Here is a 12,373-nt window from a genome sequence, read left to right on the forward strand (position 1 = left end):
TGTTTCAAAAATAAACTGATTGAAAAGACAACGTGCACTGAAACATGCAAATTTGACCTTTGCTTGGTAAAAATAGTGCTGATGCATGACGGCAGATCTACCCGCTTGAATATTTTACACGTATCAAAGAACGTAACACTGGAGTCCTTTCTATGCCTTTTTCATGCCAATTTTCTTCTTTCTAGCAAAACAAATGTGATGTCTTTAGAAATCTGATTTTCAAATTGATGGATTAAAGCAATCCTCCCCCATTTTTTATTTGTAAATGTCAGTCTTATCTGTCACATCCAACAGTAATAAATAAATAAAAGTGAGACTGGGTTCTTTTGTCTTGTGGTAAGTACCATGGAGAAACCAAAAGCTGGGGAAACCTCTGAAAATCTCTAGTTCAAGCAATTAAAGAGAATTCAATGGCTTCCTCATTCAGAGGAGTATGCTGGAGTACCGCATCTAATTTTGGGCAATGCAATTCAAGAGGGATGTGGACAACCATGAGGGTTCAGAGGAGGGCCTGGTTAGAGGCCTGCAGGGCCCTGTGAGGAAAGGCTGAGGGATCTGGACCTTTCCAGCCTCCAGAAGAGAAGGCTGAGGGGGGGTCTTATAGCAATAATACTGCCTACAACTATGTAGAATGTCTTAACAGAACATAGATACTTGAAAATAAATCTGTTTTGCTGATGACAGTACTTGGGAGGTTCACAAAGTGAGAAGCATTTCTTGCCATCTACAAATGTTGAAATGGATTTTAAGATGTGCCTGTTAGGAGGCAAAAGTAATATCACCTTTGAGCAAAATGGCACCTGCCAGTGCTAGGCATGGTATACAAACTCACTGGGGGAGGGCGGGGAGGGGGGGCAGCAGGGAATAGGAAAACTATTCACATGGCTGGGGTCACATGACCCCAGCACTTTTTTCTGCCATGGGCAGGGGGTTGGACTTGATGATCCACTAAGGTCCTTTCTGCTTCTAGCATCTATGAATCTATGAACTTGTCTTTACGTGCTTCCACTTCAGCACTTTGATCCAGGGTGAACTGCAGCACTGATCCTCTTTCCAATAGGGAACCATGAGACAGGAAGGAAGGGAAGAGAAGGGAATGAGAAGACAATGGGAGTCCAGAACTGTACACAAGCATTCAAATAAACCAGTGGAAATTCAGTAGCTTAGTTTGAGCAGTTAAAAATCCTATCATTTCTACAATGGAAAAGCATTCAAAGGCCATCTGCTTTCTATGCAGACAGACTGCATTGCAAAGGGCACCCAGGGGGTGCTTGTCTGCAGGCTCCCCAGTCTGCCTAAAGACAGGTGACAGTACCCAAGGGCACAGGTCAGAGCAGATTGGCTGGCGGCCCCAGGAAACCATGTCCCTCCCCAATCCTTCCCCAGCTATCTCAGTTTGGTCCAGAAACTGGCAAACACAAGCTGGGGAGCATCAGTATTATGGGCATCAGTACTGGCCCTTGCATACTCCGTAGCCATGTACTGTGCACCAGTATCACCCAGAAGCAGTCACACTTGACTTGTTGACATCCAACTGAATTCTGCAATGCGGTGCATTGTGGGAACCCTCAAGTCAGCTCAAACACCTTGGCTGCCCATGCTGTCACACATCACTTCTCCACCCATTCATTGTGAGGTAGCAACTCTACAGGAAGTCCAGTGAATTAAGGAAAACAAGTGTCTCCCCATCCACCAGGACGTCAACAATGCTCCTTACTAGGCGTATCTACATGTGCTTTTACGCATGCCTAAAATTAATGCGCATTTGCCTAATGCACATTAAGGAGACTTAGGTGTGTCCACACATGCACATGCTAATGCACATTAACACGGTACACAGACTGACTTGGGACTAAAGTTAGTCCCAAGTCAGTCAACATGCACAGAGTTAATGTGTTTTAGTGTGTCTATATGCGTGTTAAGGCACTTTAGCTATTTGCATCTATATTGATATCTGATGCCCCATTACTCATTGTGTAGTCATTTTGAATCTACTCTGCGAAAGGGAAAAGTGAAGAGGCTTACCAACCTCTCCTGTAGAGTATGTGCACTTCTCTTCTACTAGCACCATTAAGGGTCATATTCACAGTGCAATGACAGTAAATAGTTAAGATCTGAACTCTATTGGTAGAAGTCTTCTCTTGCCATTCGTTATGTGCAAGTTTCCAAATCATTTTTATGTTATGAGTCTCTGCAACAGTAGTGTAACTGAGGGGAAGTGGCTGGGGCAGAAGCCCCAGGTGCCACCTTTGTTGGGAGACACAATAGCAACCATTACCACAGTGGTGGCTGATCGTACCACCTCAATCAGCATGGCAGGAACCAGTTCTGTCCCAGACATGAAGCTGTGTTACTATACCTCTGCTTCCTGAGCCTGGTAGCAGAACAAGACAATAATACTGCCTACAACTATGCAGAATGTCTTAACAGAACATAGATACTTGAAAATAAATCTGTTTTGCTGATCACAGTAGTTTGGAGGTTCACAAGGTGAGAAGCATTTCTCACCATCTACAAACGCTGAAATGGATTTTAAGATGTGCCTGTTGGGAGGCAAAAGTAATATCACCTTTGAGCAAAATGGCACCTGCCAGTGCTGGGCATGGGATGCAAAATGCCCATTATAATTCAAAATTTCATTTCCAAATCTATTTTGCACCTTGTTTGTAGTGCTAAATGTTTCATGCCACATGAACCTCCAGAATGCTATGCTCTGTGTTAATTTGCAAATCCCTTGGAAAGGAACAAGTCATAAAAGCTGTGAAAAAGCTAATCTAATGCACGTCAAAGCAGTGGAGTAGAGAGGGCCGCTGTCACCATTTTAGAAAACACAAAATTGCTTACCTTAAGGAGACAAAACACAAACCTTGCAATAAACACCCAACTTATAAGTAAGGACCAAACTGTGGCTTTTCACTGCATGTCCAAATAGGGAACAAGATACAAAAACTGTCCTATGAAGATTTTAGGTGCTGCTCTAACTTGCTGAAGTGGTTCCAGAGAGATACAGCAATCATTCTACTGACTGAGGACTGGCTGTGGTGCTGCTTACTTCAGCATCATTGTCAATATCCATCTGTGCCAGAAACAGGTGATGGAAGAGTTGGCCACACTGACTTTTAGATATCCAAAGATTTCCTTGGGTAGCTTTCTGGCCAATTTGTGCTAAGGATGTAGTGAAAGAAAGACAAAATAGAGCCTAAGGAACTGACCCCAAGGCTAAATTCTGACTAATTTACCAGAGTGTTAATGGAATAAAATTTGGCCCATAGAGCCAAATTCTTTACAGGAATTTGGGGGAAAGGGGTGGAGAGCTTTAATTAAAGTGGCTCTTGGGAGCACTTTAAGTAAAGCACCTTGAGCAGCTCATGTATTCAGCACCCCACACTTCAAAATGGCAGAGGGGGCCCTATAACTAAAGTTTGTTCAACGAGCTTTAGTTAAAGCGCCTGTGATGGCCAGAACCAAAAGGCTTAACAAGCAACTTATAGCAAAAAGAAAATGCTTTTTGAAGATATCTGAAATAGAGCTTATGAAACTGTTTCCTGTCTGTCCGGAGTATAACCCGAAAGAATTATATATAGCTGTTTGCACTAATCTTGAGACAGCGTGAGTTTTAAAAAGCAGAACTAAAGAATAAAACTGCAAACCTAGCTGATTTAATAATTTGTGCTTAGAGTCAGTAAAATTAACGGACCTAACCACAAGGTATAATTAACATAGTGGGTTGAACTTGGGTGGGGACATGTTAATCTCAGACTCCAAAGTGATGTGGTGTGATTTGCTTATTGGGTAAACCCAAGCTTAGGCAGTAACTTATTATAATAATTTCTAACACCTTTTAACCCTGTAGGATAACAGCTATAGAATAAGATTATAAATGGCTGTATAGCCAACAGATTAACATAGACAAGATATAAAAGAACACGCATGTTAAGTGACCCACATAAAGGATGGAACAGAAGAGTCATTGCTGTCCCATGCCCCCAGATCTCTTACTCCCTGTGTAAGCGAGGACCAGATCCTGAATGAGGGACCTTCCCCCGGTATTGCCCTCCAGCAGCATGGATCGGGGACGCCTGACTTGGCTGAATCAACTTGACGTGTACCTGACACTGAGGGACTATCAATAAGTTACTAACCAAGTGGGAACTCTTGGTTGATTTCTCTGTTTGTTTTTATTATCACCGACAATTTTAACTTGTATTGTTGTGTTGTCTGTTTATTAGCTTAACCTTTTTATTAACTGTTATATGTTTAAACTATATTTTTTGTTATTATAAGTAAAATTGATTCTTTTTTATAAGTTAAACTTGTCATTGCTTTCCTCCCAACATCACCTCCTCGATCCCAAACCAAAAAACCCAGTGTCTAATATAAGTTGCAGTACTTGGTCAGCCTGCAACTAAATTGATAGACTCACAATACCCAGCTGGCCTGTGACAAACACTCCCCCCCCCCCTCCACCCCACCATTTGGAAGCATGGGGATGCTGAATACATGTGACTCTAAGGCTGCTGGAGCATGCTAATTAGGACACTCCAGCAGAATTGATTAAGTCTGATCCAATGCGTTCTTAGTAGAATGCACATGTATAGGTGCCCGTACTATCCAAATTAATACTTGAGAAATGAAACGGCATGTAATTACATCAGGTTCTAAGGAGATACAAGAACATGGTTTGTTGTAGCTCAAACACACCGTTTTGGATAGGATTGCTGCGGAATGCCAGGAATTATATCAAGATTCATAAGCTATGTTTACAATGTAATTCTTTGGGACCTCATTCCATTGTTTTGTTGTAGGATTTAAAACATCACAATTTCTGAGTTGAAGTTGGAATTGCCTCTTCAGTAGGGGACATTACCTGAAGGAATATGTAGTCGTCTTGCACAGTCAGGGAATCCTGGTCAATGCTGCCAGTAAACAAGACTGTCATTGTTTTATCAGAACAATTCTGAATTTGACAGGTGATATAACAATAACCTGAAGATGGAGAGAGAGACATATTTATAGGCTTTTCAAAATAAACGAAGCAAACATTTTGAAATCCTGTTCTTATGGAAGAAATATCACCCTTATATTCAGTTGAGAATAATTAAATTTAACCCTCCTATAAAATTTTAATCTCTTAATCCTCACTCCATTCCTGAGAAATAGGCAAGTACTCTTCTCATTGCAGAGGCAGGGAAACTGAGGCCCAAAGAATTTAACAACTAATTGTTCACTGGTTACTGTAGAGGCATACGTAAGTGAAGGCCAGGAAAAGAGCTTCAGTCCTTGCTTGACCTGCATATGAGGCCAAATTTATTATCAGCAGTGGAAATTTAAAATACTATTAATGATAGCGAAGGAGTTCCTCTAATGTAAGACTGAGTAAATTAGAAGAATAAGGCCTGCGTAATGGATGAAATATCCCTGCTCTAGAATTATGAAGGTCGCTTTCAAACTTCTGATGAGATTGTATAATTCCATATTAAATGCTGTAGAATTCTTCTAATTCCATATGCTGTATGAGTCTTATAATTCTTTATTAAATGCTGTAGGATACAACCTGCCCGGCCACTTCTATCCCCGAGGCTCCACAGCACCCACACTCACAGAGGGGAAACCCCGCACTGGATTCCACTGGGAAGCAGGGGGCAGGACTCTTCAATCCCAGCACACCGCTGGGACCTGCATGGCAGGGAGCAGGGGATGCAGCTGGCTCCAATGCAGCGCTTCTCCCACTGCAAGTGCTGGAGCTGCAGGCTCAGGAAGCAGAGCTGTGGGGATAAGGCAGGCTCCATTCCCTCCCCGCCCGCAGCACTGGCTGGAGACGTGCCGTGCTGGGCATGAGCACCCTGATCTCCCTGCCTGCTGCTGCTGCCAGGCAGTGGGGCAGGGGCTGCATGTGATAGGGGGAGTGTGAGGGTCCCTACACCCCCCACCCTCCACCATACCCCCCACAGCCACACCCTGCCCAGCTGAGCTCTGTACTCCTGCTGCCCCTCTGAGGGAAGGAAGAAGAGGAGGAAGAATTCCTCCCAGCATGGAACAGAGCCTCCCCCTGCCCTGGTAGGGGGGGTGGGCAGAAGAATGGGTGGAAGTGTGCCCCGCTGGGGCCGGGCAGCATCCCATAGAGACTTCCCTCCCCTCCCTGCAGCAATGGGGGAGAAGCAGGGGGAAGAGTCCACCTCTGGGGCCAGGCAGCCTCACAGAGCCCCCCGCTTCCACTCCACTGCAGGGTGGGGGCAGGAGGAGGGAGAAGAACCCGGCAGCACCGAACAGGGCCCCCCTCCTGGCCCTGTGGTGGGGGGGGAGAGGAAGGAGGGGGAAGAGTTCCCCTCCGAGGCTGAGCAGCCCTGTGTCCCAGGAATCCTGGCTGTCAGGGAGCCACTGGGGTGGGCCTGCTAGGGCCTGGCCATGCCCCCACCCCCCAGCTCAGCTTCCCTGTGGAAGGGAGGGCTACTTTAGCACCCCCAGGCTTCTGGCTTAAGCCACTGCAGGCGTGTGCCAAACACCTATCCACTTACAAACCGGTTCACTCTCTGCAGGTTAGACTAACCTGCAAAGACTGAATCAATTCAGACTCAGGCTTCATAGCTCCCCAAGCCCCACCTAGCACCGCCACTGCTTGCCCTGCACAAGGGTGGGGGCACAGCTGGCATGGCTCCCTTAGGTGAGCAGACAGGGAGGAGGGGGTTATTCTGCTGCTCACCCTGTGCAGAGAGCAATTGGTGGCGGCCAGAGTCAGTCCCCCAGGGGCTGCTGTGGCAGTGAGGGGATGCACCAGGTGGATCCCCCTTGGATCTGTGGGACATGGAGGCAGGAATTAAACCCCCTGCTTGGCCAGTTCACTTCAGGCTACTGCAGCTTCTCTGCAGCTGGGGGCTGCTCTAGTGCCCTCCGGCTCCAGGCCTGAGCCACTGCTGGCATGTGCCCACATTTCCTCAGTCCAGAGGGAATGTCTGTTCACTTGCAAATTGGTTCAATCTAGGCAGGTTAGATTAATTTGTAAAGATTGGATCAATTCAGTCTCGGGCTTTTTGAATGTCTGTCCCTAACTTTGGGGTTTTCAAATTCAAAATCCACATGTGGATATGAATTTTGAAAATGGCTACTATCATTGTCATGTCTGCATGCATGTATAGAGAGGAGGTTAGCCAAGTTAGTCTGAAGTCAAGCAGAAGGTAGGGCAAGGTAATACCCTAGAAATTAATTGGGTTAGAGAGGCATGAACTTTCATGAGCTACCTACTTTATCATAGGCTATGGCATCATGAGCATGAAAGCTCATGTGCCTCTGAATTTGTTAAATCTCTAAGGTGCCACCCTGCTCTACCTTCTTCCTGAATGCATACAGAGGTATTAACTGAACTGCCCAGCATAGCTCATGTCTAATTTAAACCAAGCAAAATAAAGGGGCAAATGATGCCTTTTTTTTAAAAACTGTGGAGAGCCCTAGAAGTAACTGGAATTATTCTCCTGAAGGAAAAAAGAGGCTTTGCTAGGGTCCTTTTCAGGTTTATGCCAGTATCTTAAGAAGTAGTAATGTCACCACACAGAAGAGTTGTAAGATACAGTAGGTTTGGGGGGAACAAATGAATTTTCTGCTATATGGATTCACTAGTCATCATTCTTGGCTGCCTTTCACCTACTCAGCCGTCTGCAGGTGGCTGCTCATTGTGCCAGGCAGATGGAGTGGGGGTGGAAGGTGACCAGGAGAGAGAGCTGGAGCCCCATGCACTGAAACAGGAGCCACCCGGCTGCAGCTTCCCCTGCCCTGGGCGCCGTAGCAAGGGTAGGGTTACCATACGTCTGGGTTTTCCAGACATGTCCTCTTTTTTGGACCCCCTATGCTGTCTCTGGGTGGGTTTCTGAAATAATGTCTGGGTTTTCTGCTCTCCTAGGCTGGCTGCTTGGGGCTGGGAACAGTGGGCAAGGTGATGGTTTGCTGCGGGTCATATGCTCCCCATGTGGACTCCGGCAACCAGGTAGAGAGAGAGGGTGCATGCACAATGGGGAGCTGCTTGTGCAGCAAGGCTGGGTGGGCAGGGATCTGCAGGTCGGGAGTGAGGGGCATCAGCAGGGCTAGGCGGCAGGACAAGGGGCTGCAGGTTGGGAGTGAGGGGCACTGGCAGCTGTGGGAGGGGCAAAGGGGGCTGTGGATCAGGAGTGAGGGGCCCGGGGGATGGGATGAGTGACTGTGGGTGTGCAGGGCACTGGCAGCACCAGGGGGCTGCAGGTCAGGAGAGAGGGGCACCAACAAGGGGTTGGGGGCAGGGTACTGCAGTTTGGGAGAGAGGAGCACTGGCAGGGCTAGGGTCAGTGGGTCAGTGAGGGGCAGAAGAATGGGCAGGAATGGGCAGGAGCGGGGCACTGGCATGCCACTGTCCCCCATTATCATATTCCCCTTGTCACCCCACAGGTGTCCTCTTTTTTGGATCTGGAAATATGGTAACCCTAACTGCAGAGGCAGGGGGAGAAGGAGCTGCTGGAGGCAAGCAGAGCTGAGCAGTACCACACTGGGAGCAGCCCTGCTGGGAGGCTGTACACACTGGCTGGGGCCAGAGACTGCAGGTGGGAGCACGGTGTGGGCAGGCAGGGCTCAGGCCCATGTGGAACGCTGTGGGAGCAGCTCCGGGCCAGTTCCAATCAACTGTTTGGCACCGGCCCATGGACCAGATCCAATCAGTTGGTGGGATGGATGTGTCCTACGGGCCATATTTTTGCCCACCCTTGCTCTAGATGCACATAAGGCTGCCTTTTGAGAGAACTGAGAAATTATGCACCTTCCCAGATGAAATAAGTTCACTTTCCTGAGGTAAGAAGCATACCTTTTAGTCCAGGAGGCCACATATGCTTAGGCATCTGGCACAATAGGCAGAGAAGTGCATTTTGGAAATTCAGGCTCTACCTCTTTAACAATTATAATTGTATGTAGGATGATCATTTAAGGAATTAAATAACCTTTCCTGGATGTAATTCCTAAGAAGAGTCACCTAAACTTTGTGATTGTGGTATCCACTTGGTATAACATGTTCTGGCTGCTAATCTATATTTAAAAACCCCAAACAAATTATGCTGAATTTGCAACACAAGCAATTTCTGGGGAAAGATGGTTAGTTCAGTAGAAATGACATATGCAGGGATTCATTCTAACAGACACTCACCCAGCACTACATTGCACTGCCAGCTCTATTTGCAAATCAGGAAAAAATGTTCAATGTTTAAGTGCCAGAACAAATTGCACTATTAATGGACTTTTTCACTGGAGCATATCATCTTGACTTCAATTTGCCTCAGAGTGGAAAACAAGTAAATTTTAAATTATACTACATTTCTATATAACAGGACAGCTTTGGAGAATACAGATAAACACAGCAAGAATCTGAGATGTGGAAAATGTATCTTCCCACCAGTTTTAAGTGTCTATAAAAAGTATTCTTTAAAATAAAAAGAATCAACAATATATTAGGACACCATTGCTAACACTGTCATTTGCATACCTCCACTGGGGTCTTGAATTTCCATATGAACCAAATCAGGATCTCCATCAACTCCAGCAACAGCCCTGTAAACATAATATAATCAAGTTATGTTGGGTCAACTACAGAATAGTAATTACACAGACGGAAAAACAGAAGGATTTCATACATTTTTCCAGGCTTCTTATTTGGCAATTTAAAATAAAACCCATTTATAATTTTTATGGAAACGACACATTTTCTGTTCTTCGCATTATATCTGTCTTTAACTTTTCTTAGTAGAATCCCCATCTTTACAACATTCATACCTAGTATATACTAATTTCAACTGGAGAAAGGAACAGAATATACGTGCAACTCCTGACCAAATGGGTTCTTATTGATAGAATCCTAATTTAATCCATTTTAATCACACATTTGATACACAAGTGCACACATCTGCCATGCTGAATAAATAGCACATCTTTTTTTAACTAGATTTGGCATTAAGGACCCTAGGGTCAGATTCACAGCTAACAAATATTTGGGATTATTTCCATATTATAAATATTGTAAACCTGATGCACAATTCCCATAGCTAATCAATATATTTTTTTTTAGGTATATTCACTGGAAACAATTTCAACTTGAACAAATGAATTTAAGAATGAAGATTAATTTTCAGGAAGAAATCTTTGAATAAAATTCAGTCAGAACTCATCACTGTGTAGTTTAACTTAGACAAGGTATAATAGTGATCCAGCCTGGCTCTGTCTGAATGCTTCCAGTATCAGATTCACTCAGTCAGAAGATGATTTTCTAATCCTCAGGGCTTCCGTCTCAATCTAGGATTAGAAAAATGAATCTATGCTCTTCCTGGCTATTATAATCATTAGTAAGAAAGATTCTGCATGTAAAAGTTTTGTTGTCACAAAGCAAAACTGAATCCAGAACACATGCTCATAGTCACATTAGCTCTGCATTGTGCATGCAGGTTAAAAAAACAAACAAACAGGACTCCATATGGAAAGTAGATATGACTTAAAAACATGTTGAGCAGAATCTAAGCAGATAAACTGAGTGACAAAGTACAATCTGGATATCATCAGTCTTTTTAAGCCATTAAATTACTTGGAATAAATCAGGCTCTTGGTCATTATTAACAATAAAATGCAAAAGGGTTATACACTCTGTTGAACTTACATCACTTTGATTAATGGCACTGATAAGACTGATTTATGAGGAAAGATTAGGGGTCAGATTCTAAGTGGCTTGTCCAGGGGTGCATACAAAAGGGAAATTTTTTCTGGGCTTGACATCAATCAGAAACAGCAACATGGCCTTCTCTCTCTCGACACCCTCAAGGTGAGGAAGAAGCTAGAAAGGGTGGGCACAGGTCCTTCTGCAAAAGTCAGCAAGGCCGCTCACATAGCCAGTGGGTAACACATGAGGACCTCTACAAGAGGTCTACCTCCCTGATTCAGAATTCCTTCCTAAACTCCCCTGAATCCAGTCAGTCTTCAGCTCTACACAAGACCCAGGATCCAATGAGTCATGACTAAGCTCTATTAGAGCTATTGTAAATGGGTGGTGTTCACCCTGTGCTGAGGGCCAGCCCAAAAATCATGCCCTCGATACAGGTTTTTTAAAGTCACTTGCAGGAGGCCAAGTTTAGGATGCAATACAATGGTTTGGAGAGGAAAACAGTTGAAGGTGGTAAGTGAAGGAGTTGAGCTCCTTATAAGTGTAGATGACAAATCTGTTACCACCCTTCTGCCATGTACAGAATCCTGAAACATTCAAGAATAAATTGTCACTTGGAGCTGTGTGTGCACAGGCTGAGGCTATCTCCTCCCAGCAGAAATTTAGGGAATAGCTGGACCCCTGGCTCCATCCCATCATGTGCTGGCTAGCCACAGTCATATGCCAAATGCAAATTAATATCTCCCCCCCTTTCCCCCACCCTGAGGCAAAGGGGAAAATAAAAACACAGTTCCTCTCATATACTGCTTCTAGGATGGTTCAAGCTATGTGCTGCCCCATATATAGAAGTCTTGCAGAAAAGCCATAATCTGGTCTTTAAGAAACAGAGAATATTATGGCAGAAAGATGTTATTTGCAGCATGGCTGTGTCTGAAATAAATGGGTAGAATTATGTGATGTGAGAGAAAGTGATAAGTCAAGTCAGGAAATTATTGAGCCTTAAACAAGAAAAAAGTCTTACTTCTGCTGTGAAATTAATCTAACACAGAATATATTCTGGTATACTGAGGACAACATACCACGCACGACAAGACAGTTTAATGATGGAATAGCTTTTTAAGGGTGCATATGAATAGAGGGGAGAATCCTCCACCATTTTCACTGGGAAGACCAATTCTATTTCTGCAAATATTCACAGCATACCAAATCAACCATGATATCACTTCAGTAGCTGCTTTTCATTGAAAAAGGAAGACGTTTGTTGAATATGTTAGTTTTTAACTGGACCCCATGCAGCTGGGCAGAGAACTAGCAGAAACTTCAGGAGCTGAAATTTTCCAAGACTCAACTAGAGATACCAATCATCATCAATAATGCAAAGATTGCTTTTCAGGGCACTTTAAAATAAACTCTTGTATCCATAATTTATCACCTATGGTTTTAAAAGCGCAGTTGGAAATGTTTGTTAATATTGTTAGCCTTTTCAAACTCCTTTGAACATCCCAAAATTACTAGAAGTCTCCTGACAACTTAGTTCCTCCTAAGTAAAATAAAGTTTATATCTGTACTGTCTGTTTTCACTTCCACTGTAACCCTTTAATGCCAAAATTTGTGACTGATCTGTTTTAATATGGATTGAACTGACATTTAAAGTATAAAGTCTCATCCCAGAAGCTCCTCCCACCTTTTAACATTTCATTTGAACAGATATGGATGTGAATC

At 44.2% G+C, this 12,373-nt stretch overlaps 1 protein-coding gene across 6 annotated transcripts in view; it reads right to left on the reverse strand.

The window, feature by feature from the left end:
• Positions 1 to 12,373, reverse strand: part of SORCS2 (sortilin related VPS10 domain containing receptor 2) — a 983,379-nt gene that overhangs the window by 191,153 nt on the left and 779,853 nt on the right. For all 6 annotated transcript variants that reach the window (XM_090035537.1, XM_090035536.1, XM_090035535.1 and 3 more), the window contains exons 6-7: positions 9,491 to 9,555; positions 4,868 to 4,986 (exon numbers count right to left, since the gene is read on the reverse strand). In XM_090035537.1, coding sequence (XP_089891663.1) covers positions 4,868 to 4,986; positions 9,491 to 9,555 — 184 coding nt within the window. The remainder of the gene's footprint in view (positions 1 to 4,867; positions 4,987 to 9,490; positions 9,556 to 12,373) is intronic.

This window comes from Crocodylus siamensis, chromosome 2 (genome assembly GCF_052110815.1).
Source record: "Crocodylus siamensis isolate JL-2025a chromosome 2, ASM5211081v1, whole genome shotgun sequence".
Classification (NCBI taxonomy): Eukaryota; Metazoa; Chordata; order Crocodylia; family Crocodylidae; genus Crocodylus; species Crocodylus siamensis.